Here is a 23,140-nt window from a genome sequence, read left to right on the forward strand (position 1 = left end):
AGTAGCTCATAGTAAATTCTATCCTCCAGGTTAAGATGGTTGGTGCATCAATAAAGTCTAACCTGAAATAATAGGATAGGTTTGAATCGAGCCACAGTCCACAGTTTACATAACACTCAAGACATTCTGTCCATCTTTGGCTAGTACACAGCTTCTCTAGCACTCAGTACACTTGTCTTTGGTTCTCCTCACTGTGGTTGGGATGGATGATTGGCTTTCACATTCTGGTTACACAAATGTCAAGTTTGTGATGCCAGAAATAGGGTTGTGTAAAGTCATGGCCTTTAATGTTGGCACCCCTGAAATTTTTCTAGACAATTAAGTAGTTCTCACAGAAAAGGATTGCAGCAACACGTTTTGCTATACACCTGTTTATTCCCTGTGTGTGTATTGGAACTAAACAAACAAAAAAAAAATCCTACAAAGAAAAGAACACAGTACCTACAGTGAAATATGGTGGAGGTTCAATTATGTTTTGGAGTTGTTTTGCTGCCTCTGGCACTGGGTGCCTTGAATGTGTGCAAGGCATCATGAAATCTGAGGATTACCAACAGATTTTGGGTCATACTGTACAGCCCAGTGTCAGAAATTAGGGAATTGCTTAGGGACAGACCTGGATGCAAGAATGGCGTTTGCCTTCACCACCAAAATTACCCTATAGCAGTGTTTCCCAAACAGCGTGCCTCCAGCTGTTGCAGAACTTCCAGCATTCCTGGGCAGTCAATAACTCTCCGGCAATGCTGGGAGTTGTTGTTTTGCAACAGCTAGAGGCTCCGTTTTGGAAACACTGCCGTATGAGATGTTTTAAATTTTTATGGGGGAGGGGGTAACTGTGTAAGGGTGTGTGTGTGTGTGTGTATATGTAGTGTTTTACTTTTTTGTGTAGGTGTAGTATAATGTAGTATTTTTAGGGTACATTCGCACTGGTGGGGGTTCACAGGGAGTTTGAGCTGCAGAAGAAAATTTGCCACAGCTCAAACTTGAAGCAGGAAACTCGCTGGAAACACCCGTCCGTGTGAATGCACCCTGTACATTCACATTGGGAGGGGAGGTGCAAACCTCCAGCTGTAACAGCTAGAGGCACACTATTTGGGAAAAACTGAGTTAGGTAAAAGACTAACATAGTGTTTCAGCACCAGTGTACCTCTAGCTGTTGCAAAACTACCACTCCCAGCATGGTAGTGGTAGTTATGCAATAACTGGAGGCACAACTACAACTCACAGCATGACCTTTGTCTGTCTGTGCATGCTGGGAGTTGTAGTTGTGCAACAGCTGGAGGCACACTTTTTCATAGAAAAATGTGCCTCCAGCTGTTGCATAACTACAACTCACAGCCTGCACAGACAGACAAAGGTCATGCTGGGAGTTGTAGAGGTGTGCCTTCTGCTGTTGCATAACTACAACTCCCAGCATGTCCTTTGGCTGTGCATGCTGGTAGTTGTAGCTAAGCAACAGCAGGAGGCATATCACTTACCTCTTGCTGCTGCGCTGTGCTGCTGCTCTGCTGCCAGTCCTGGGGCCCCCATCCCGCCACCGACACCAGGGATCAGGGGCCCCTGCTGCCAGTGTCCACTACCGGCACCTGCTCTTGCCCTCCGGTCTAGGGCCGTAGCAGGTGCCATTAGTGACACCGTCCAGCAGGAGTCCTGATTCGTTGGCCGGTACTGGCAGACAAGTTGGGACAATCGTGAGGTGGCACCAGTGCCACCTCACTCCTGCAGGTAAAGTGTGATAGGCGCTGTCTTGGACAGCATCAATCCCCCTTTTTTTTCCAGGTCACCAGAGACCCAATTGACCCAGAATCGTCTCAGGACCCCCCAGGCATTGGCATGGGGTGATTACTAAACGATTTCAGCAGGCATCCATTCAGTTCACCGCTCAGTTACCGTCAGTGAATGGAACCATTCAGGGCATACAGGTACGCCCCCGGTCCCTAAGTCCTAGGACGCGAGGGCCTACCTGTACGCCCTGTGTCCTGGATGGCTTAAGAATAAAAATGTGTGAGATTCCCTTTTTAATTTTTTTTTAAATATTTTCTCAGAAATTGACCTAACATTATATATATGCTATATGGAAATATGAGCTGCTCTAAGCATAGAGACTGATGAGAGTTACTTAGACAGGTGAAGCGATTACGCATGAGTCTTACTTTATCGACTGGGTTGATGCATTGAACAAGGTATACAGATAAATACAAATTTCCATGCCTTTTTGCACCTCCCTTTCTTCACGTGTTCAATACTTTTTTCATGGGTCAATTCACACCATAACACATAACTTAAAGGGAATATCCAGGAAATAACATATATATATATATATATATATATATATATGTATATATATATGTATATATGTATATATATATATATATATATATATATATATATATATACATATATATATCAACTGGCTCAAAAGTTAAACAGATTCTTAAATTACTTATATTAAAAAATCTTAATCCTTTCTGTGCTTATGAGCTGGTGAAGTTGAGTTGTTCTTTTCTGTCTAAGTGCTCTCTGATGACACCTGTCTCGGGAACTGTCCAGAGTAGAAGCAAATCCCCATAGCAAACCTCTTCTACTCTGTGCAGTTCCTGAGACAAGCAGAGATGTCAGCAGAGAGCACTGTTGCCAGACAGAAAAGAACAACTCAACTTCAGCAGCTCATAATTATTGGATAGATTAAGATTTTTTAATAAAAGTAATTTACAAATCTGTTTAGCTTTCTGGAGCCGGTTGATATGAAAAAAATATTGAGCTTATTTGAAAATCCTGCTCTATGGGTCCCTATATGTATTGGGACACTAACCAGTCCTGCAGCAACATCAGGCTTGTCCAGGAGTAATGGACAAGAGATGACTCATGGACATGACTGCATAAGCAAACACACCAATCACCTCCCACCATCTCATGGGAGGGACATGCCCCCTTCCACTTAGAGGATTCTAACACTGTGAGCTAATAGAAGAGGTATTTTTAAAATATGTATAGGTGTTAGAGGCATGAAAAATAGATGCACATGGTCAGGATTAGGTACTGAATAACATATTACTTCTTTTTTGTGGTACACTTTAAAGTAAGAAGAACTACCACAAGATGACATTGTTCTAAGATAGAGGGGCAAAGAGTTATGCAATAATATCATGAAGTACTACTTTACTGAGAGAGTAGTGGATGCATGGAATAGCCTTCGTGCAGAAGCGGTAGCTGCAAATGCAGTGAAGGAGTTTAATTATAGATAGGGTTGGAATAAGACTATTTTTCATATAAGATAAGACCAGGGACTTTTGAATATTGGGCAGTCTAGATGGGTGAAATGGTTCTTATTTGTGACACATTCTTTGCTTCTATGTAAGAATATGATGGTAGATTCAATAAACACTTATAGTCAGTAGAAGTTATGCTTATCTATTTTATTTATTTGATTAGATTCAAGTTTAGAGAAAGCAAACCATTCACAGTTCTATAGAAGAAACAGTATTATAATTTGAAAAGAAGAAAAAATCATCTGGATATTAGAGGACAGACTCTTTGTTGTTCACTTCTTTTTCTTGGTGAAGAGAATCACTGAAGTGCCTGAAAAATATACATATTTTCAGTTTTTCTTCTTCAATATTGATAAACATTGCATTTTTATAGACAAATGATAATATTTGATTCAAAAATATGTGTTTTGCAGATTGGATGCAAAGTCATGTTGGGGAAAAAACGGTAATGTTAACATTTATTAGGGAAGAGGTTTATTTATATTTCTATAAACGTTTTTTACACTTAAGTCATCATAGAGGACTTTTATGAGCAATTACTGGTTTGCTTATACTGATCAATGCAATGTTATGGCATTGCATTATTTAGTTAGAAATGTACTCTGCTAGTAGAGGCTCTACTAGCAGAGCTATTTTGCCTGCCATATTTACTGATCAGCACCCCATGATGGCCACTGGGAAATTGCTATTTATGACAGCATGTAAAGGGTTAAATGACCAACATCAGTGTGGTCCCTCATATTGGTCATCAACAGTAAGTGTTAGCTGCTGTTAGCAGCCGACTCCCACCACCTTAAAAGCAAGCTGGGCTCCTCAGCTTGCTTCATAGTCCCTGATGGCACACATACCATACATTTATGAGTCGCCAATGAGATAATAGTCAAATTATTCATTTCCAATGCCTTCCCTACAAAGGATATTTTGGTCTTAAAGTGTACATTACAGTGTGTAATTTTAGGGTTGTGTGTGCCTGTTGAGCAATATGCTACTTAATAACAGCCCTATAAAATGAAAATAGCTGCACAAATTGGCATGTATGTAGCACATTTCTCTAGTAATGATTGAATACAGAATGTCACCATTTAATTCAATGGTTTTGGATAGTGGGTGGCACTACAGACCATTCAGTTTACTTATCCTCCCTGAAAGCATTTCCACATATAATATTATGCTGGCAACCTACCCAACAGGTGGACTGTCAGGAATCAGAACAACACAAACACCCTTTTTTTTATCAACTGGTGCCAGAAAGTTAAACAGATTTGTAAATGACTTCTATTAAAAATCTTAATCCTTCCAGTTCTTATCAGCTGCTGTGTGATCCACAGCATTTTTTTTTTATTTCCTTTCTGCCTAACCACAGGGATCTCTGCTGACACCTCTGTCCATTTTAGGAACTGTTCAGAGTAGGAGCCAATCCCCATAGAAAACCTATCCTGCTCTGAACAGTTCCTAAAATGAATGAGGTGTCAGCAGAGAGCACTGTGGACAGACAGAAAGGAAATTCAAAAATTTACTTAGAAGTTCTCATCAGCTGCTGTGGATCATAACAGCAGCTGATAAGTACTGGAAGGATTGAGATTTTTTAATAGAAGTAATTAACAAATCTGTTTAACTTTCGGGCACCAGTTGATTTAAAAAACAAAAACAAAAAAAAAACATGTTCCTGTGGAGTACCCCTTTAAAATGTGTAATATCAATATCAACTAGACATCACTAATATATAAAACAATCAACAGAAGGGTTAATCATTCTTACATAGTGCAGCCTAGTCTGGCTGTGTTGAGGAGATACTAGGTAAGATATATATATATATATATATATATATATATATATATATGCATGTGTGTATGTAATATTTTAATATGTCATTCCTTGGGAAAAGCTTTTCCTCCTTTGTGGGTGATCAATCACACATCATATGCGCCTGTTTACAGCACATGCATTTAGACCTCAAATGTGGAGTGTGCCTCTTTTACTTACTAAAAATTTGAGGCCTATTCTAGTTAAATATGTGAGACATTTTTGTATAGTTTAAAATATTAGTTTAACATATTTGTTATTTGATTTTATATGAAGTAAAAGGAGGTAGAGAGAGAATATAAAAATAAAAAATAAAAACATGGCTGGCTAATATTGTTTATTTGTATACATGTTTCAAGCATTTAAAATGACTAAAGAAGAAAAAATATTTTACCTGTAATCAGAAGGAATGATGATTTAACTGGTGAGGCCACCAAGAAGGTTGTTAACAGGTCCACCGCCTGAACCACCACCACCGGTTAAACTACCCAGAAGTCCACCGCCTGAACCACCACCACCGGTTACACTACCCAGAAGTCCACCGCCTGAACCACCACCACCGGTTAAACTACCCAGAAGTCCACCGCCTGAACCACCACCGGTTAAACTACCCAGAAGTCCACCGCCTGAACCACCACCACCGGTTACACTACCCAGAAGTCCACCGCCTGAACCACCACCGGTTAAACTACCCAGAAGTCCACCGCCTGAACCACCACCGGTTAAACTACCCAGAAGTCCACTGCCTGAACCACCACCGGTTAAACTACCCAGAAGTCCACCGCCTGTACCACCACCGGTTAAACTACCTAGAAGTCCACCTCCTGAACCACCACCAGTTAAACTACCCAGAAGTCCACCACCTGAACCACCTCCAGTTAAACCACCCAGAGCACCACCACCTGAACCACTACCACCCAGAACACCACCAAGAAGTCTGCCACCCAGAACACCATCCACAAGATTATCAACAAGACCAGTAGCTAAATTGGTGACAGAAAACACTAATCTACCAGCGTTGTTAACAAGGCTAAAAACTACATTAAGGACTGAGCCAAGAGTATTTGTAACTGCATTCACAAGAGAACCGAGTAAGCCAGTCTGTAAAAGAGAAAGAAAGATATATAAATAAAATGTGTTTGTAACTGTAATGTACATTTGTTTTCTTCCAAAAATATCCCTTGACATTAGAAGATAAACTGTGTTAATCACCTTTACTAATGAGATCTGCCATCAGTTATTTATGTATATTATATTATATATATGTTCTGCCCTCCATACTCTGAGGGTGACAAGTCATTCCTAAAATGAATTTCTAATGTTACTACACATACTGTTGTTGTCTTTTTGTGTTTGTATGATGTCATGATGTTCCTTTTCCTTTTACAAAGATTTACAATCCATACAGGACACGCATGTGTGTGTGTGTGCGCGTGTATATATATATATATATATATATATATATATATATATAGCATTAAGAATGAGTTTGTAATATAAAAGAACAGTTACCAAAGAAGGAAGCACTTCCTGTAATAGGGAAATAAGGGACAAGCCATCTGTACTAATAAGCTTATCCTGGAAGACAAAAAGAAAACCACATACAATTCTAAAATTACTTTTTTTTTTTAGAAAATTCATTTTACCTATTAACCATTATCCCTAATTTCAGAATGTACTTTGTTTTCAAAATCTATCGATCATGTAGAAAAGCAGCACATCCACAGAAAAGCAGCAGTAACTTTAGGTGCACGCAGCCATAGGAGACTTGGTTAAGAACTCCAACTTCAAGATAAAAAATATAACTACAGCACACAAGGTGTCTCAGTGGTTTTATTCCATCTTCAGCAAAAAAAAAAAAAAAACACAGTGCAACGTTTCAGTAGGCTCACACTACCATCTTCAGGCAGAATGAATGAACACACACTGACTCAATGATCTCATCAAACAATTAGTGTAAACATCATTAGAAAATATAAGGTGCCAATACATAAAAAGAAAAGTGCTTGTGCATAATCCTAATTACATACAATAAAGTGCATAATACATTAATGTGCAAAAAGGCAGATGTAAGGGATTTGCTGACTTTAACCTCATTCAAACAGCAGATCCAAGTGCTAGTGCAGTTAAAAACAAAGATTAGGACATGAAATAAGGGGCAGAACACTCACCTATTTACTGTATCTATTATAGGCAATTTGTTTACATACAGTAAATGGGTGAGTGCCCCGCCCATTATTTCATGTCCTAATCTTTGTTTTTAACTGCACTAGCACTTGGATCTGCTGTGTGAAAGAGGTTAAAGTCAGCAAATCCCTTACATCTGCCTTTTTGCACATTTATGTATTATGCACTTTATTGTATGTAATTACATATTACATACAAGCACTTTTTTTTTAATGTATTGGCACCTTATATTTTCTAATGATGTTTACACTAATTGTTTGATGAGATTATTGATTCGGTGGCTATTTAAGAGTCAGTGTGTGTTCATTCATTCTGCCTGAAGATGGTATTGTGAGCCTACTGAAACGTTGCACTGTGTATTTTTTTTGCTGAAGATGGAATAAAACCATTTTTTTTGCACTGAGACACCTTGTGTGCTGCAGTTATATATATATTTTTTTTAATCTACGGTATCTATCTATTAGATAGATATGAGATATATGAGATAGATAGATATCAATCTCACATCTATCTATATATCATATCTATCTATCTATCTCATATCTACCTATCTCATATCTATCTACATAGGCATGCGCACGAGGTGTGCTGTGTATGCCTGGGCACACCCTTATCACCCCCGTCACATTCACCACCGCGAGGTAGTGCACACAGGGACGTCAGTGACGTCCCGTGCGTGCGCCCATATGAACAGAGGAGGACAACGCGCATGGCAAGTTGAACGTAATCTTCAGTGATCCGACCACCGCTACTCTAGTTCCCGGGACATAGTGCTATGGCCTAAAGACCATAGCAGTATATCGTGACCCCGGTCCCAGGATCGGAGGAGCGGTGGTCGAAACACTGAAGTGGGGCAGTACACAGACATGCAGACTCCAGCCATAAACTGTATAAGGCTGGAGGCTGTATGTCTGTGGGGGTTGAATACTGCACTTAATGTGGGGAACTTGAACCTAATGTGTAGGAACAATACTGCACCTAATGGGGGGAACTATACTGCACCTAATATGGAGGAACTTTACTGCACCTAATGTGGGGGGACTATACTGCACCTAATGTGAGGAACTACAACCTAATGTGGGGGAACTATACTGCACCTAATGTGGGGGAATTATACTGCACCTAATGTGGGGGAACTATACTGCACCTAATGTGGGGAACTACAACCTAATGTGGGGGAACTATGCTCCACCTAATGTGAGGGAACTGTACTGCACCTAATGTGGGGAACTGTACTGCACCTAATGTGGGGGAACTGTACTGCACCTTATGTGGGGGTACAATACTGCACCTAATGTGGGGGAACTATACCGCACCTAATGTGGAGGAACTATACTGCACCTAATGTGAAGGAACTATACTGCACCTAATGTGGGGAAATACAACCTAATGTGGGGGAACTATACCGCACCTAATGTGGAGGAACTATACGGCACCTAATGTGGAGGAACTATACTGCACCTACTGTGGGGGAACTATACTGCACCTAATGTGGGTTAACTATACTGCACCTAATGTGGAGGAACTATACTGCACCTAATGTGGGGAACTACAACCTAATGGCAGGAATAATACTGCACCTAATGTGGGGGAACTATACCGCACCTAATGTGGGGAACTACAACCTAATGTTTGGGAACTGCACTGCATCTAATGTGGGGGAACAGTACTGCACCTAATGTGGGGAAACTGTACTGCACCTAATGTGGGGGAAATATACTGCACCTAATGTAGGCAAACTGTACTGCACCTAATGTGGGGGAACTGTACTGCACCTAATGTGGGGGAACTGTACTGCACCCCTAATGTGGGGGAACTGTACTGCTCACCTAATGTGGGGGAACTATACTGAACCTAATGTGGGGAACTACAACCTAATGTGTGGGAACTATACGGCACCTAATGTGGAGGAACTATACTGCACCAAATGTGGGGGAACTATCCTGGACCTAATGTGGGGGAACTATGCGGCACCTAATGTGGAGGAACTTTACTGCACCTAATGTGGGGAACTACAACCTAATGTGGGGGAACTGTACTGCACCTAATGTGGGGAAACTATACTGCACCAAATATGGGGAACTACAACCTAATGCGGGGGAACTGTTCTGCACCTAATCTGGGGAAACTGTACTGCACCTAATGTGGGAGAACTGTACTGCACCTAATGTGGGGGAACTATACGGCACCTAATGTGGAGGAACTATACTGCACCTAATGTGGGGGAACTATACTGCACCTAATGTGGAGGAACTATACTGCACCTAATGTAGAGGAACTATACTGCACCTAATGTGGGGAACTACAACCTAATGGGGGGAACTATACTGTACCTAATGTGGGGGAACTATACTGCACCTAGTGACGTTGCCTTGACAACGGAGCACAGGGACGTTCATGCGCAGGGACTTCACTGTGCGTCATCGTCAAGGCAACGTCACTTGTCTGGAGCCGGCCTGGAGCAGAGAAGAGGGCATCCCGGTGAAGATGGACAGCTTGGAACAACTAACCCTCCCCACCGGACGGTCCCTGCAGCATAGGTGGTCGAATATGGACGGCCCGGACCAGCTCACCCTTCCTTCCCACCGAGAAACTGGGTAGGTGAGTAGAAGACAAAAGGGGGGTCTGGATGATGACAAAGGCCCGGAAGTGTTCTTCAACCTGCGGACCTCCAGATGTTTCAAAACTACAACTCCCAGCATGCCCGGACAGCCGATGGTTGAAGACCACTGAAGGGATTGACAGGCAGTGATGGGGGGGGGGGGGGGGATGACAGGGGGTGTGAATGACAGGGAGTGTTAATGACGGGGGTCTGGATGATGACATGGGGGTGAAATTAGGTGCCTCTGCTTACATTCGGGACGGCTTTTACTCGAGTATATATGTTATCATCTATCTCCTATCTATCTATCTATCTATCATCTATCTATATATCTATCTTTCATGGAATTCATGCTGTATGTAATACAATAGTGCTTTAAGGATCATTCTTTTACATGCATTATACCAGAATTTTAGGATTATTCATATTCTTAGAAAAGTATAAGTAAATTTTTTTCAGATGATCAAAATCTTTCGATTTTGTTGCATAATAAATATTTCCTTAGTAGTATTTTATAAGTTACAGTGTACCTCCAACCTTTTCCTGGTCATTAGGCCCTTATGACTGTTCAATGTTAGGGTAAATGAACCATAACCTAGTTTTCATATAAAACATTTTTCCGAGATTCAGGATCGTTTAGTTGTACTTTTTAGAAGCAAAATTAAGCATCTTGTCAGTCGCCACAAAGGAGGGAAGCGGTCGCTTTCTTGTTGTGATGTTTCCCCATACTACAGAGCGCTAAGCAGATCATTATCAACATTTAGAAGCACCTGCCCCTATCTCTCTTTATCTGCACCCTCTCAGCTCTTATACACTTATTCTGATGCACTTATACAAAATTTGTTTTCCACCTATATAATACTAGCTAGAGTAGAATTAAAAAACATATATGTAAATTACCGCTGAGCAACATACGGCCTTGATAAGTACACTCATATCTGCGTTGAATGATGCAGCTAACTCAGGCTGATTTCTCTGTAATAGATAAATATTTTATTATAGTATACCAGAGGACAAACAAGCAATGTAGCAGCAAAAATATTAATTGGAAATTATATATTTAAGTGTACCTGTCATTTCAGGTGAGATTTTAGGATAAGCAGTCCTGTGTGCGTACATAAGGAACAGCACTGTTTCTGGCCATTATATAACTTGTATATGGAAATTTTAGCAGATTTCAGCTCTGCATGGTTTATATATAATTTGAAGTTCTGTAAGAACTGCTGGGTGGAGCCTAATGTCCATACACATGTCTCGATACCAGACTATAAAGCCTGGAATGCATGAAAAAACAACAGTGAGCAGTCTAAACTGTGTATAAAGCCCTAGGAGAGGTCTCTTACTTACAGACAGGTCTATGATGTGTGAAATTATCTTTGTCTGTCTCTCTCTCTCTGTGCCGTGCTGCACTCACCCTCCCATCTACCTCTTTCCCCATCCCCCTCCAAAGGATTGTATTGTCGAACTGTAATTTGATGCATCTTTTATATGGCCTTTTATAAGCCTTTCTCAGTCATAGTAGTTTCCATCAGAAAATGCTCACTGCTATCTTATCTGAGAAAGACTTCCTGCTGCCTTAAAATCTAATGAGCAATAATATGAGCTCCCCCTCTTCACAAATATGGGATGGTTCTCAGCATACAGGAGGCAAGAGGCATGAAGGGAGGAAGCTGGGCACGGATGTGAGTGGATATCACAGCTACAAGCCAGACAGCTCAGCTAATTATAAATTATCTCTGCAGTATGGCTAATAATATTATATAAGAAAGTTGCTTTATTATACTTTTTGACACCATACACAGGTTGTTTCTTTCACTGGACAACCCCTTTAACAGTTCCAAATAGAATCTTAATTTAATCATAGTGATGAGCGGCATAGGCCATATTCGAATTCGCGATATTTCGCGAATATATGGACGAATATTTGTCATATATTTGCAAAATTCGCATATTCGTTATATAGGTTTTTTCGCATATGCGAAAATATATTCGCGCATGTGCGCATATTCGCGAATATTGAGCCCTCCCTTCTTTAATGGTATAGGGAACTGTGACTAGTGCATTAACTCTGTGATTTTTCACCCATTGAAACCAATAGGCCCATTGTGGTCTATGGGGATCTCACTGCATGTAAAACAGTAAGCTACGCAGGACCATCTTGGCAGCACAGTGGATGGGACACCACCATGGGTTCGAGTCCCGGATTAGGCCAGAGTTTTACAGTGTTGTGGTTTAACTTTACTTTTCTGGAAATGCTGCTGAGTTGCCCATAGCAACCAATCTGATTGGCTGCTATGGGCAACTGCACAACTCTTCCTCTACACTGGTTTTGATGAATCTCCCCCATAGAGGGAGATTTATCAAAACCTGTCCAGAGGAAAAGTTTCTGAGTTGCCCACAGCAACCAATCAGATTGCTTCTTTCATTTTTAGAGGCCTTTTCAAAAATGAAGTAAGCTATCTGATTGGTTGCTATGGTCAACTGCACAACTCTTCCTCTACACTGGTTTTCCGCATGTGCGCATATTTGCGAATATTGAGCCCTCCCTTCTTTAATGGTATAGGGAACTGTGACTGGTGCATTAACTCGGTGATTTTTTGCCCATTGAAACCATAGGTGGTCTATGGGGATCTCACGGCATGTAAAACAGTAAGCTAACCTGGACTGTCTTGGCAGATCCCCATAGACCACAATGGGCCTATTGGTTTCAATGGGCACAAAATCACAGAGTTAATTCACTAGTCACAGTTCCCTATACTATTAAAGAAGGGAGGACTTAATATTCGAGAATATGCGCAAACATTTTCGCATATGCGAAAAAAATGAATATTCGTAATTACAAATATATAGTGCTATATTCGCAATATTCGCAAATATGCGATATTTGCGAATAAAATTTTAATTGCGAATATTCACGAGCAACACTATTTAGTCATATCTGACAGTCTGGTTGTTTGGGACACTGTGCCTAACAACCAGTCTTTTCATACCCAATATGTCTTGGGTCACATAAAAGGCGATGTCACTAACTGCCTTATGAAGCTAAATAATAGTAAAAGAAATGAAGGAGGAAAACTACATTACCAATAAAGCTTCTTTGAATATTTCTTTATTCTGAATGTCAACATCCAGGCAATTCAACTATAAGGAAAATAAAACCACATTTTTGTCTTAGAGAAAGCAACTTTTTTGGAAAAAAAAACATTTCACACTAGCCTTTTTTTTTTTTTAATAACAGTAACTGTATGGGATTAGATTGTTCAATGGTCCAATTTTAGGATGCTTATAATTGTTTAAAAACAATGTATTATTTTTTTTTTGAAAGGCAGTGGTAAAACTGCAGTTTTGCTTTTTTTTTGGAGGGGGGGGGGTTACAGCATAAAAGTCATGTTCACATTTTCTAGAGTCAGTACAGTACTTTGCTTCTGCTGGGACAAACAGAGAAGAGGGAGTTACATAACAGCCTACAGTGAATGAATTACAGGGGTTCTCCGGTGCTTACACGTCTTTTCCCCTATCCAAAGGATAGGGGATAAGATGCCTGATCGTGAGAGTCCCCAGCCTCAGACATGCCCATTCCTGAGTAGTAGATGAGCAATAATACAGAAGGATTTGTGAACGGAATACAGAATCTAGACACATAAAAAAGACATGTAAATCATCTGCATGACCTAGTGCATAACATATACAAGCATTTGTTTTTTCTGTGATATGACTGCTACAAATACTTGCTGCAGTTTATATTGTCTATAGCATCGAAAGGTAGGGCTTGGAATTATCTTTGGTTCTAGCCATTGTAGCAGGGAATTGAATGTGATTTAAAGATTTTTAGCCTGTGTCATCACCATGTATATGTTTGCAGTGGAAAGTGCTTCTGGACAGAGTCATATAAAAACAGCAGATGTCAGTAAGGGATTAAGAAGATTATTAAAAGGTGAGTGGACTTTATCTACACTAAGGAACCTAGGGGGAGCCTAGGGGCAAAGGAACCTAGGGGGAAGTGTGTTAGTTCACTTCTACATTGTAATGTCCGTTGTTGTTGTGTTTTTGCATTTTTCCGTTTAGGCCCTGTTCAGACTTTGTTTTTATGTATGAACTGTTTTCTGTGCTATTCTCCCTGGCTATGGAATAGTTAATGTTATTAGCCAATCGGAACTTGGGTGGGGTTTTTTAAACCCGAGCTCTGCTGAACTCAGTGCTGGTTATTTGTTTTACCTTTGCTATGTCTGTTTGTCTGAGTTTTATCCATGGTTGATTCCTGTTTATGATATTGATTTTAGTCTGCTTGGTTTTAGGTACATCTGTTGGCTTTTAGTACTTTTTTCATATATTAGTCTGTGTTCACACTGTGAGTCTTGCTTGTACCCGTGCTCTGTATTTAGTATTCCTGTTTAGAGTCCTGACCCGTATTTCTCCATTTTATGAAGAAGTTTGGTTTTGTAATATTCCTGATTGTTATCTTGATCCATATTCCTCCATGTTTTGGAGTTTGGCTTTTGAAATTTTCTCTGGAGTCTGTTAAGACTCATCTGGTTCTCAGTCTTGTGTTCCATGTAATATATTTCTATTGTTCAGTGTCCAGTGTGAATAGTGTTCTGTGTTTTCTGACCTGTTTTGTGTTCATTTATTCATATCTACCGTTTATCTTGATTCCGGTTTCTGAACTGTATGTTAGTACGATATATCCTGCCCTGTTTGTATATTTATATCCTGTCTGGTCTATCTGGTTGTTTGGTTTTCCCCCCGTTATGTTTCTGACCTGTCCCCGACTATGTACTTATTATTTGTGTACCTTTTTGCCCAATGCACTTTAGCGCAGGGAGGAACCGGCTCCAAGTTGTCAATCCGCCATTTAGGGCGGATGGGCAAGTAGGAAGGGAAAATGTTTCTAGTGACAGCTTAGGGCTCACTCTTCCTGTCCACCCCGAGTCATGACACAAATACTTCAGAGCCACAGCACAAATGATATTACAATGAAGCATTAAACAATACTTTACCACTACTTGAACAATAATGTTGATATCACATTGCTTGTAGCTTGCCACCAGTCTCTACAAAGGAAAAATAATACTTTTAGTGAATGACATAAACATATATTTCTTCAAAAATTTCTAGTATTGTGTAAATGGGATAAGAGCACATATGTTATTATAATAGTCATCACCAATTGCAAAACAAAAAGGCTCAATAAATCCATCTGATGGGAATCTTTTCTGTTCTATCCCTCTGTTCTATGTTTTGCTTCCCATATAAACCAGTAATATTCATTTTATATTGTCCATTCTACTCTTTTAGCTAAATCCAAAAAGCAATAAAGTTTTAACAATCACTAATAGAAGCTATTGAGTTTTATATGTTGTTTTTTAAGGTGATCATGCGAACATACTAGGACTGTTGGCTGAATGCTCATGCTTACATATATTTTAAAGGGCTGAGAGGAATAAGCCTCCATCGAGTTTATCTGGTAATGGCTTAAAGGGGTACTCCCGTAGAAAACTTTTCTTTTTAAATCAACTGGTGCTAGAAAGTTAAACAGATTTGTAAATCACTTCTATTAAAAAATCTTAATCTTTCAGTACTTTTTAGGGGTTGTATACTAAAGATAAATCCAAAAAATAAATGCAGTTCCTCTGATGTCATGACCACAGTGTTCTCTGCTGACCTCTGCTGTCCATTTCATGAACTGTCCAGAGCAGGAAAAAATCCCCATAGCAAACATATGCTGCTCTGGACAGTTTCTAAAATGGACAGCAGAGGTCAGCAGAGAGCACTGTGGTCATGTCATCATAGGAAACGCATTTCTTTTTTGTATTTCGCTTTAGTATACAGCCCCTAAAAAGTACTGGAAGGATTAAGATTTTTTAATAGAAGTGATTTACAAATCTGTTTAACTTTCTGGCACCAGTTGATTTAAAAAAAAAAAAAAGTTTTCCACGGGGGTACCCCTTTAACCAAGGATCAGGATCGATGAAACCCGACATTTCCCATGACATATTTTTGCTAAGGAGAATAAAGATCATAGACATAAGATCAAACTGGACCAAGTTTTGTTTAATAAATATGGGCACATTTAGTCACCAGGTCCTTATGATCTGAGTTCAACTGACCATTCTATGGTCAAAAGAAAAACTAGAAATATTGTATGAGGAATAGTTTTTAAAATAGTTTATAGAAGTACTCCAGTGGAAAACATTTTTTTTTTATTCAACTGGTGCCAGGAAGTTAAACAAATTTGTAAATTACTTCTACTTAAAAATCTTAATCCTTCCAGTACTTATCAGCTTCTGTATACTACAGAGGAAGTTCTTTTCTTTTTTAATTTATTTTCTGTCTAACCATAGTGCTCTCTGCTGACACCTCTGTCCATGTCAGGAACTGTCCAGAGCAGGAGAGGTTTACTATGGGGATTTGCTCCTGCTCTGGACAGTTCCTGACATGGACAGAAGTGTCAGCAGAGAGCACTGTGGTCAGACAGAAAAGAAATAAAAAAGAAAAGAACTTCCTATGGAGCATGCAGCAGCTGATAAGTACTGGAAGGGTTAAGATTTTTAAATCAAAGTCATTTAGAAATCTGTTCAGCTTTCTGGCACCAGTTGAATAAAAAAATTTTTTTTTCCACCAGAGTACCGTTTTAACATAATTTTTAATAATAGTGTAAAATACATCCCTCTCAGGAAGCTATCACGCATATTTGTAATAGATTAAAAAGCAAATCAATAATGAATTTTAAATAAAAGGGATTTGAAAATGCATAAAGATTTTTAGGTTTGTTCAATGATACTTTTATTACTTGGAAAACAAATGCATTTTTACGAGCATTTTTAGTTTCTTGAACACATTACAACAATGCTAAATGTAAAAACATCATCATATAGTTGTGAAACTTACTACAACTCTGCTTCCAGTATTGGTTATTTAAAGGGGTACTCCAGTGTAAAACATCTTATCGCGGGACCCCCGCAATCTAACATCTTATCACCTATCCTTTTGATAGGGGATAAGATGTTTTGCACCGGAGTACCCCTTTAAATAACCATTACTGAAAGCAGCAGCGGTGTCCGGAACATGGGAGCGTGGAGCTAGTATGTAGCCTTCACTCCTCCTCCCATAGACCTGAATAGAGGGGCTGTAGTCGCCAGTCAAACGGCACTGAGCTAAGTTTGCTCCGTGCACGGATGACCGGGGTGCCACACTGGCGATCACAGGGTCCCCTGCGGTGGGATCCCCCAAATCTAACATCTTAACCCCTATGCTTTTGATAGGGGATAAGATGTTTTGCACCAGAGTACCCCTTTAATGAATATATTGTTCACCTTATATACATTGTGATATACAAAGGTTCATAAATAAAGGAATTTGCACTAGAAATAAATAAAGCAACATGGTCTAGTACGTTAAAAGTTTGAATTCACTTTACCACAATTAAGAAGGCGGTATCCAAAAGACATATCTTTTCAGGGGAATTTTGCAGGTTTCTTTGCTAAAAAAAATTAGGAGAAAATAATAAATAAGGAGCTTTAAAGACAAAAATAGAACATAGCTGTGAGAGCTAGATGGAACATACAAAACATCAGAAAAGGTTTTAACTTTGTACATTTTAATTTCTAGAAGTTACACAATTGTGTAGAAATGTCTTTATAGTAAAAGGTTTCCAGTGTGATTATTAATAGATAGAAGACCGATGATGATTAGATTGACAGATTTCAGATAGATATTTGGTAGATAGATATGTCCAGAAATCACAGCACCAGTCAGGCCACGGATCGTGTAGAAAGCTGAAGTTTTATTGTCCTCTTCACAAATGCAATGTTTCGGCAACAATAGCCTTTATCAAGCATGATAAAGGCTGTTGTTGCTGAAATATTGCATTTGTGAAGGGGTCAGTAAAACATTAGCTTTCTACACGATCTGTGGCCTGACTGGTGCTGTGATTTCTGGACATTTCCACATTTGGTCCTGGGCTGGCAGCCTGGGGAATCATCTGCACGGAGGCCGATTCCTGGTGCTGGTCAAGGTACAGTAAAACAAGTTAAATAATAAAAATAATAATAAATAAATAATAAAAAGCTGAAATTACCTTCAAATATTCATATTTGTGAATCAATATAACAACCATTGTGGCCAAAGTTCGACCTTGATCAAGCTGAAACAAAAATAAGTATCATATATAATAGATGAGTAAATTTTATATTTCAATATATGACAATTGCTTTTATGCTTTTTTTTTTTTTACCCTTAAGATGGGTTGTCTGGCATTTGACATGGGCAAGTAACCCTTCATAATGCAGCCATGACCTAATAATACCTCAATTCAAAAATTCTAAATTGTTCTTGTAAGCAAAAATCTTATTAAACTTTTACTCTTAAAAGGCACTTTTCATTTTGCTTTGGAATTTTTTAAACAGAAAAACATTTACATTTTGAGTAAGTTTACAACCTGTATTAAGAGTTTTATATTTACTAGAAGCAAGTTACAAACAAAAAAGTTTATTGAAAAAAAAAAAAAAAAGGATTCTTACTGTGAGCTTTCCAGGGCATGACTCTAGGCCACCACTAACATGACCAGGTACATGATCAGCAGCAACTAAGAAAAAAACACAAAACCCATTACATAATTTTTATCCTATATACATGCACTAGCACTGATCCACAATGTATTCATATAATAAATAAAATAGGAGAGATATCTTACCGAAGCAGCTGCTTACACCCACGAGCAGGAAGAAGATGGCGATCTTCATAGTTGCAGTAATTGGTTTTAAGATTTTTACTTAGGGTACCAACCACAGATAACTAACACTGAGTGAAGCCACCTCATTTATATGGTGAGGAGATAGCTTTGGGGAATGTTGACTTAAACGTCATTGTTGACATTTGTTATAGAACAAAGTCATCATCGTTTTCATCTTAATCCTCCAAAAATTATCCACACTTATTTAATCCTTATTTATAAAAAATAGTTGCCAAAACATTCCGTTACTGTCTATTTGTTTTTCGCACACCTGCAAATTAAGCTGAACATTTAATAATAACAATGTCCTACTTTTAATTAATGGATTTGTTTCATGACTAATTGTACATTTTGCTACATTTTAGAACTACAAAAAAGCAATTTTTTAAAGAATTTAAAATAAGAAAGAAAATCATCCATCCATTTTTGTTATATGTCTTCGTATTGAAAAAGGTAACGATTGTACATATTTGGCATCAAATAAGATCATGTTTAAAGAAAAGAAAATACTTTGAACTATGTAAAAGAAAAAGAGTATCATATTTGAAGACATTGGGGCTGGTCTGAACAGGCTTCAAACCACAGGCAAATGGACACCTGTTTATGCGAACTGGACATTCCTCATTTTTCAAAGTGAGGAAAATTAAAGTGGTTTTCCTGGCTTTATTTCATTTATTTATTTATTTATTTTTATTTTATAATTATATTCATGTAGATAATAAATGAAAGAGAAAAACAACATATACTTACCTTCCTTGTCCCCCTGCCACCGATATTCTGGAGCTTAAACCTCTGCTGCATAGTGCTCCAGGAGTCCAGGAAGTGACATCACAGGCCTGCTCAGCCGATCAGTAGCTGCAGTGGTGTTCCGTCTCAACCAGTGATTGGCTGAGCAAGCGTGTATAATTAAATCCCCAAACCAGGAAGTGTTGTGCATCAGCAATTGGAGCTTCAGGATAACAGTAGTGGCAGAGGAGCAAGTAAGGTAAGTACATGTAATTTTAATTTTTTTCTTTATTTACCACCTTTGAGACTAAATATGATTATAAAACAAAAAAGCTGCTCAGACAACCCCTTTAAAGGACAATGAACAGTCCTCTGCCACTTCCTCCACTTTTTACTTCCCTGTTCTCCATTGCTCAGTCAAAAACACCACAAAACTAATGAGAATGAAAACAATTTAAACCACGTTTTTGGAATTTACATGGTTATGGCCAGAATTGTACTTGTTAAATTATCTGTTATTCTTTTTATCTGATTATCTATTTTCTATTGTAGCCTTAAAACTTTAATAAGCTTAGTCTTTGTATGCAGCCTTTTTTTTAATAAAGTGTCTAACCCTTTGATTGCTGGAAAGCAATGTGTATGGCATGAACTTAAAGGGGCATTTCCCACTCCAAATATTATCCGTCTCCCTAATAATAGGGGATAACAGGCTGAACATTGAGGGTCCTGCCACTGGGTCCCCTAAATTAATGGAGTGCTGCAATGATTCGGGCAGTCAGACTTTTACTGATTGGCTTGTTATTCTATATCCTGTGGGTAGATTACTTTTGGAGTTGGAAATACCCCTTCAAGTACTCATAAGTGGTGCCATTGTGCATCTTCTTGGGTGTTTGGACTGACTTATGTTCAGTTTGCAACTAACATCATGTGTGTTCACTTCTTCATCAAACATCTAAAGACAAGCTTGCCCACAGTCTAGGCATAAAATTCATGTGCTAGTTTACTAATACAGTCAGGAACATTTGTATGCTCTTATTGATCTGTATACAGTAGTTTAAACAGTCAAGGAAAGGCATATGTTTCTCTCTATCTGGGACATTTATCATCGTTGCTTTGGTAAGCGAGTTCTGTAGGCATTTTTTCTCTCTTTTGGTTTTGATTATGTGTGACACATTTATTATACTATCACAGGGGGTTGAAAAGTTTGGCTTACATAAGCAAAAACCAATAAGTCACTTTTGAATACCTTTTTTTTTATTTTATTTTTTTTAGATTTGCAGCTTTGAAAAAAAAATGTGTGATATATATATATATATGTGTGTGTTTATTACATTTTCTTTACCACTTTTTTCCCCTAAATGTACTGTACTAACCTTTTTTTTTTCTCCTTTCAGATCCATGTATCCTGTGGATTACTTTAGATTCGGAGGAGTACAGTGACCAGCATTTTTTTTGTTTAATGTTAATAAAATGGTTAATGAGGGCATTTGGGGAGTGTTTTTTTTATAATTATTTTTTTTAAATGTGATGTGTTTTTTTTATTTTTTTATTTAATTGACAGGCTTAGCCCCAAGGGGGGCCACAGGGGTGCCGTGACGAGCCAGAACCAGAAAAGTAAGGACATGCTGGGAGTTGTAGTGAGGTGATGTGGGAGATGTGCGGGCAAGGGACAAGCTTGTCCCCTACTTGTCCCCCCACTGCATGACTACAACTCCCAGCATGCCCCTACAGTAAGGGCATGCTGGGAGTTGTAGTTGTGGGGCGGGTGACAAGCTTGTCACCTGCCCTCTGATGCACAACTACAATTCCCAGAATGCCCTTACAGTAAGGACATGCTGGGAGCTGTAGTTGTGCAGCAGGGGGCAAGCTTGTCACCCACCCCATTATTACAACTCACAGCATGTCCTTACAGTAAGAGCCTGCTGGGAGTTGTAGTAGTGCAGCAGGGGGCAGGTGACAAGCTTGTCACCCTCTGCCCAACTACAGCTCCCAGCATGCTCTTACAGTAAGGGCATGCTAGGAGTTGTAATTGTGCGGGAGGGGGCAGGTGACAAGCTTGTCACCCACAGCACAACTCCAGATCCCAGCATGCTCTTACAGTAAGGGCATTCTGGGAATTGAAGTTGTGCAGCAGAGGGCAGGTGACAAGCTTGTCACCCGCCCCACAACTACTACTCCCAGCATGTAGTCGTACCAGCCAGGGAAGAGAGCGGTAATGGGCTCCGCTCCCTGGCCATCAGGAAATTTGAGATTACAGTAAAGTCCACGGCGCCATGGTAAGGATCCCGGGCTGACATAACACTGCGGCCGCCCGAGATTCCCGCAGCCGGGCCATGAGATGTGCAGGAGCCATTCCTGGCATTTCTCAGCATGTACCACAGTGCTGAGGGATGGCAGGGATGGCTCCTACACATCTCCCCGCCCGGCTGCGGGAGTTCCGGCAGCTGCAGTGTCATGTAAGCCCGGGCTCCTTGCCACGGCGCCGCGGGGATAATATATGATGGAGTCCCGAGTGGCTGCAGTGAGGCCAGCCTGGGTTCCTTACCACGGCACCACAGGGATAATATATGTCGGAGCCGGGGGGGGGGGGGGGGGTAGTTGCAGAGTGATGGCAGCCTGGACTACTTTTAACATATAATGGAGCTGTGGAGTTTTTAGTCCTTACTGTAAGATCAAATTTCCTGCTGGGTCCCGTCATTGGCTGCTCGGTCCCAGCCGATCACGGGACCCAGCGGGAAATATAAAATTACAGTAAGGGATATAGAAACTCCACGGCACCAAGGTATTTTAAAAGGAGACCGGGCTGGCATCACTCTGCAGCCAATGGGCTCCGTCTGATTCTAACCCCGGTACCCTAAATTAATGACGGGGAGCTCCTTTGTCCAGTTGTTATATCATATTTCCCGCTGGAGAAATCTGCCCTCCAAAGCCGTTTTGTAAGCCAGCTCCAGGCTGGCTTACATTTACGCTGTTTTGGAGGGCTTGTGACTTTTTGTGCTACGTTCACACTTGATAAATCCCTGACCACTGCAAAGTGAAAAATTAAATTTACTTTCATAACCTCTTTTGTAGTTTTTTACTTACAGCCAAAAGTCACACAAAAATTTGCTTAGGTGCTAATGCGACTTTTTGTGTGACTTTTGTAAGCAAAAAGAGAGCTCTAAATGCCTTGATAAATGTCACCCTATATGTGGCTTGCAAGCAGGACTGACACATTCACCAGGAGATGCAGAGCAGAGCTTGTGGAGCAAGGTACTGGAAGTCCCATATACTTGCATGGGACTTGAAAAAAAAACACATCTTTTATATAAGGGTGTAGGTAAGGGTTAATTTAACTGTGGTAGCCCTTGGGGGGTGTATGGTAGTGGTGGTATGGTATCGGTATATGAGGGGTTAATGTTAACCCTATAGTTCGTGACGCCAGGCTGAGGGCTGGTATGCTGAGGTAATACTCCGGCCTATCGCCGCCCTTCCCAGTAACGATAGGTGCATGAAATGACTGAAGGTCCACAAGGAGATTGAACTTGAACTTGAACAACTTTACTTAAGTGCTTGCGATACATCCAAGGCACAGTAACAGTCTCGTACAAACAGTCCTTATATCGATCAGTGACTGACAGTTGTTGCGGACCATGAGCTATTTAGAAAGTCTCTGAATTTAGGGTAGATATTTGCAGATCCGTCCGGATTTAGGGGTTATATAAGGTCCGGTGATGCTGCAGAGTGTCTGGTAATTGATACACTCTATATTCTGAATTACTCAGCCGTTGCCGCAAGGCTCGGGTCTAACTCACTGCGATAGCTGCTGCGCAGATCCTTCTCGTT

At 39.9% G+C, this 23,140-nt stretch overlaps 1 protein-coding gene across 8 annotated transcripts in view; it reads right to left on the bottom strand.

The window, feature by feature from the left end:
• Nucleotides 1-3,404: 3,404 nt before the first annotated feature.
• Nucleotides 3,405-23,140, bottom strand: part of LOC130367054 (uncharacterized) — a 42,201-nt gene continuing 22,465 nt past the window's right edge. For 7 of the 8 annotated variants that reach the window (XM_056569432.1, XM_056569430.1, XM_056569433.1 and 4 more), the window contains 9 exons: nucleotides 18,378-18,442; nucleotides 17,936-18,001; nucleotides 17,276-17,338; nucleotides 14,856-14,909; nucleotides 12,943-12,999; nucleotides 10,759-10,833; nucleotides 6,582-6,647; nucleotides 5,464-6,170; nucleotides 3,405-3,576 (listed from right to left, as the gene is read on the bottom strand). In XM_056569432.1, coding sequence (XP_056425407.1) covers nucleotides 5,487-6,170; nucleotides 6,582-6,647; nucleotides 10,759-10,833; nucleotides 12,943-12,999; nucleotides 14,856-14,909; nucleotides 17,276-17,338; nucleotides 17,936-18,001; nucleotides 18,378-18,442 — 1,130 coding nt within the window. In that variant the 3' untranslated portion in view covers nucleotides 3,405-3,576; nucleotides 5,464-5,486. Of the gene's footprint in view, nucleotides 3,577-5,463; nucleotides 6,171-6,581; nucleotides 6,648-10,758; nucleotides 10,834-12,942; nucleotides 13,000-14,855; nucleotides 14,910-17,275; nucleotides 17,339-17,935; nucleotides 18,002-18,377; nucleotides 18,443-18,550; nucleotides 19,226-23,140 lie in introns of those variants that run through there. The other variant, XM_056569431.1, reaches the window with a different exon arrangement.

The sequence above is a fragment of the Hyla sarda genome, chromosome 4 (genome assembly GCF_029499605.1).
Source record: "Hyla sarda isolate aHylSar1 chromosome 4, aHylSar1.hap1, whole genome shotgun sequence".
NCBI classification, from domain to species: Eukaryota; Metazoa; Chordata; class Amphibia; order Anura; family Hylidae; genus Hyla; species Hyla sarda.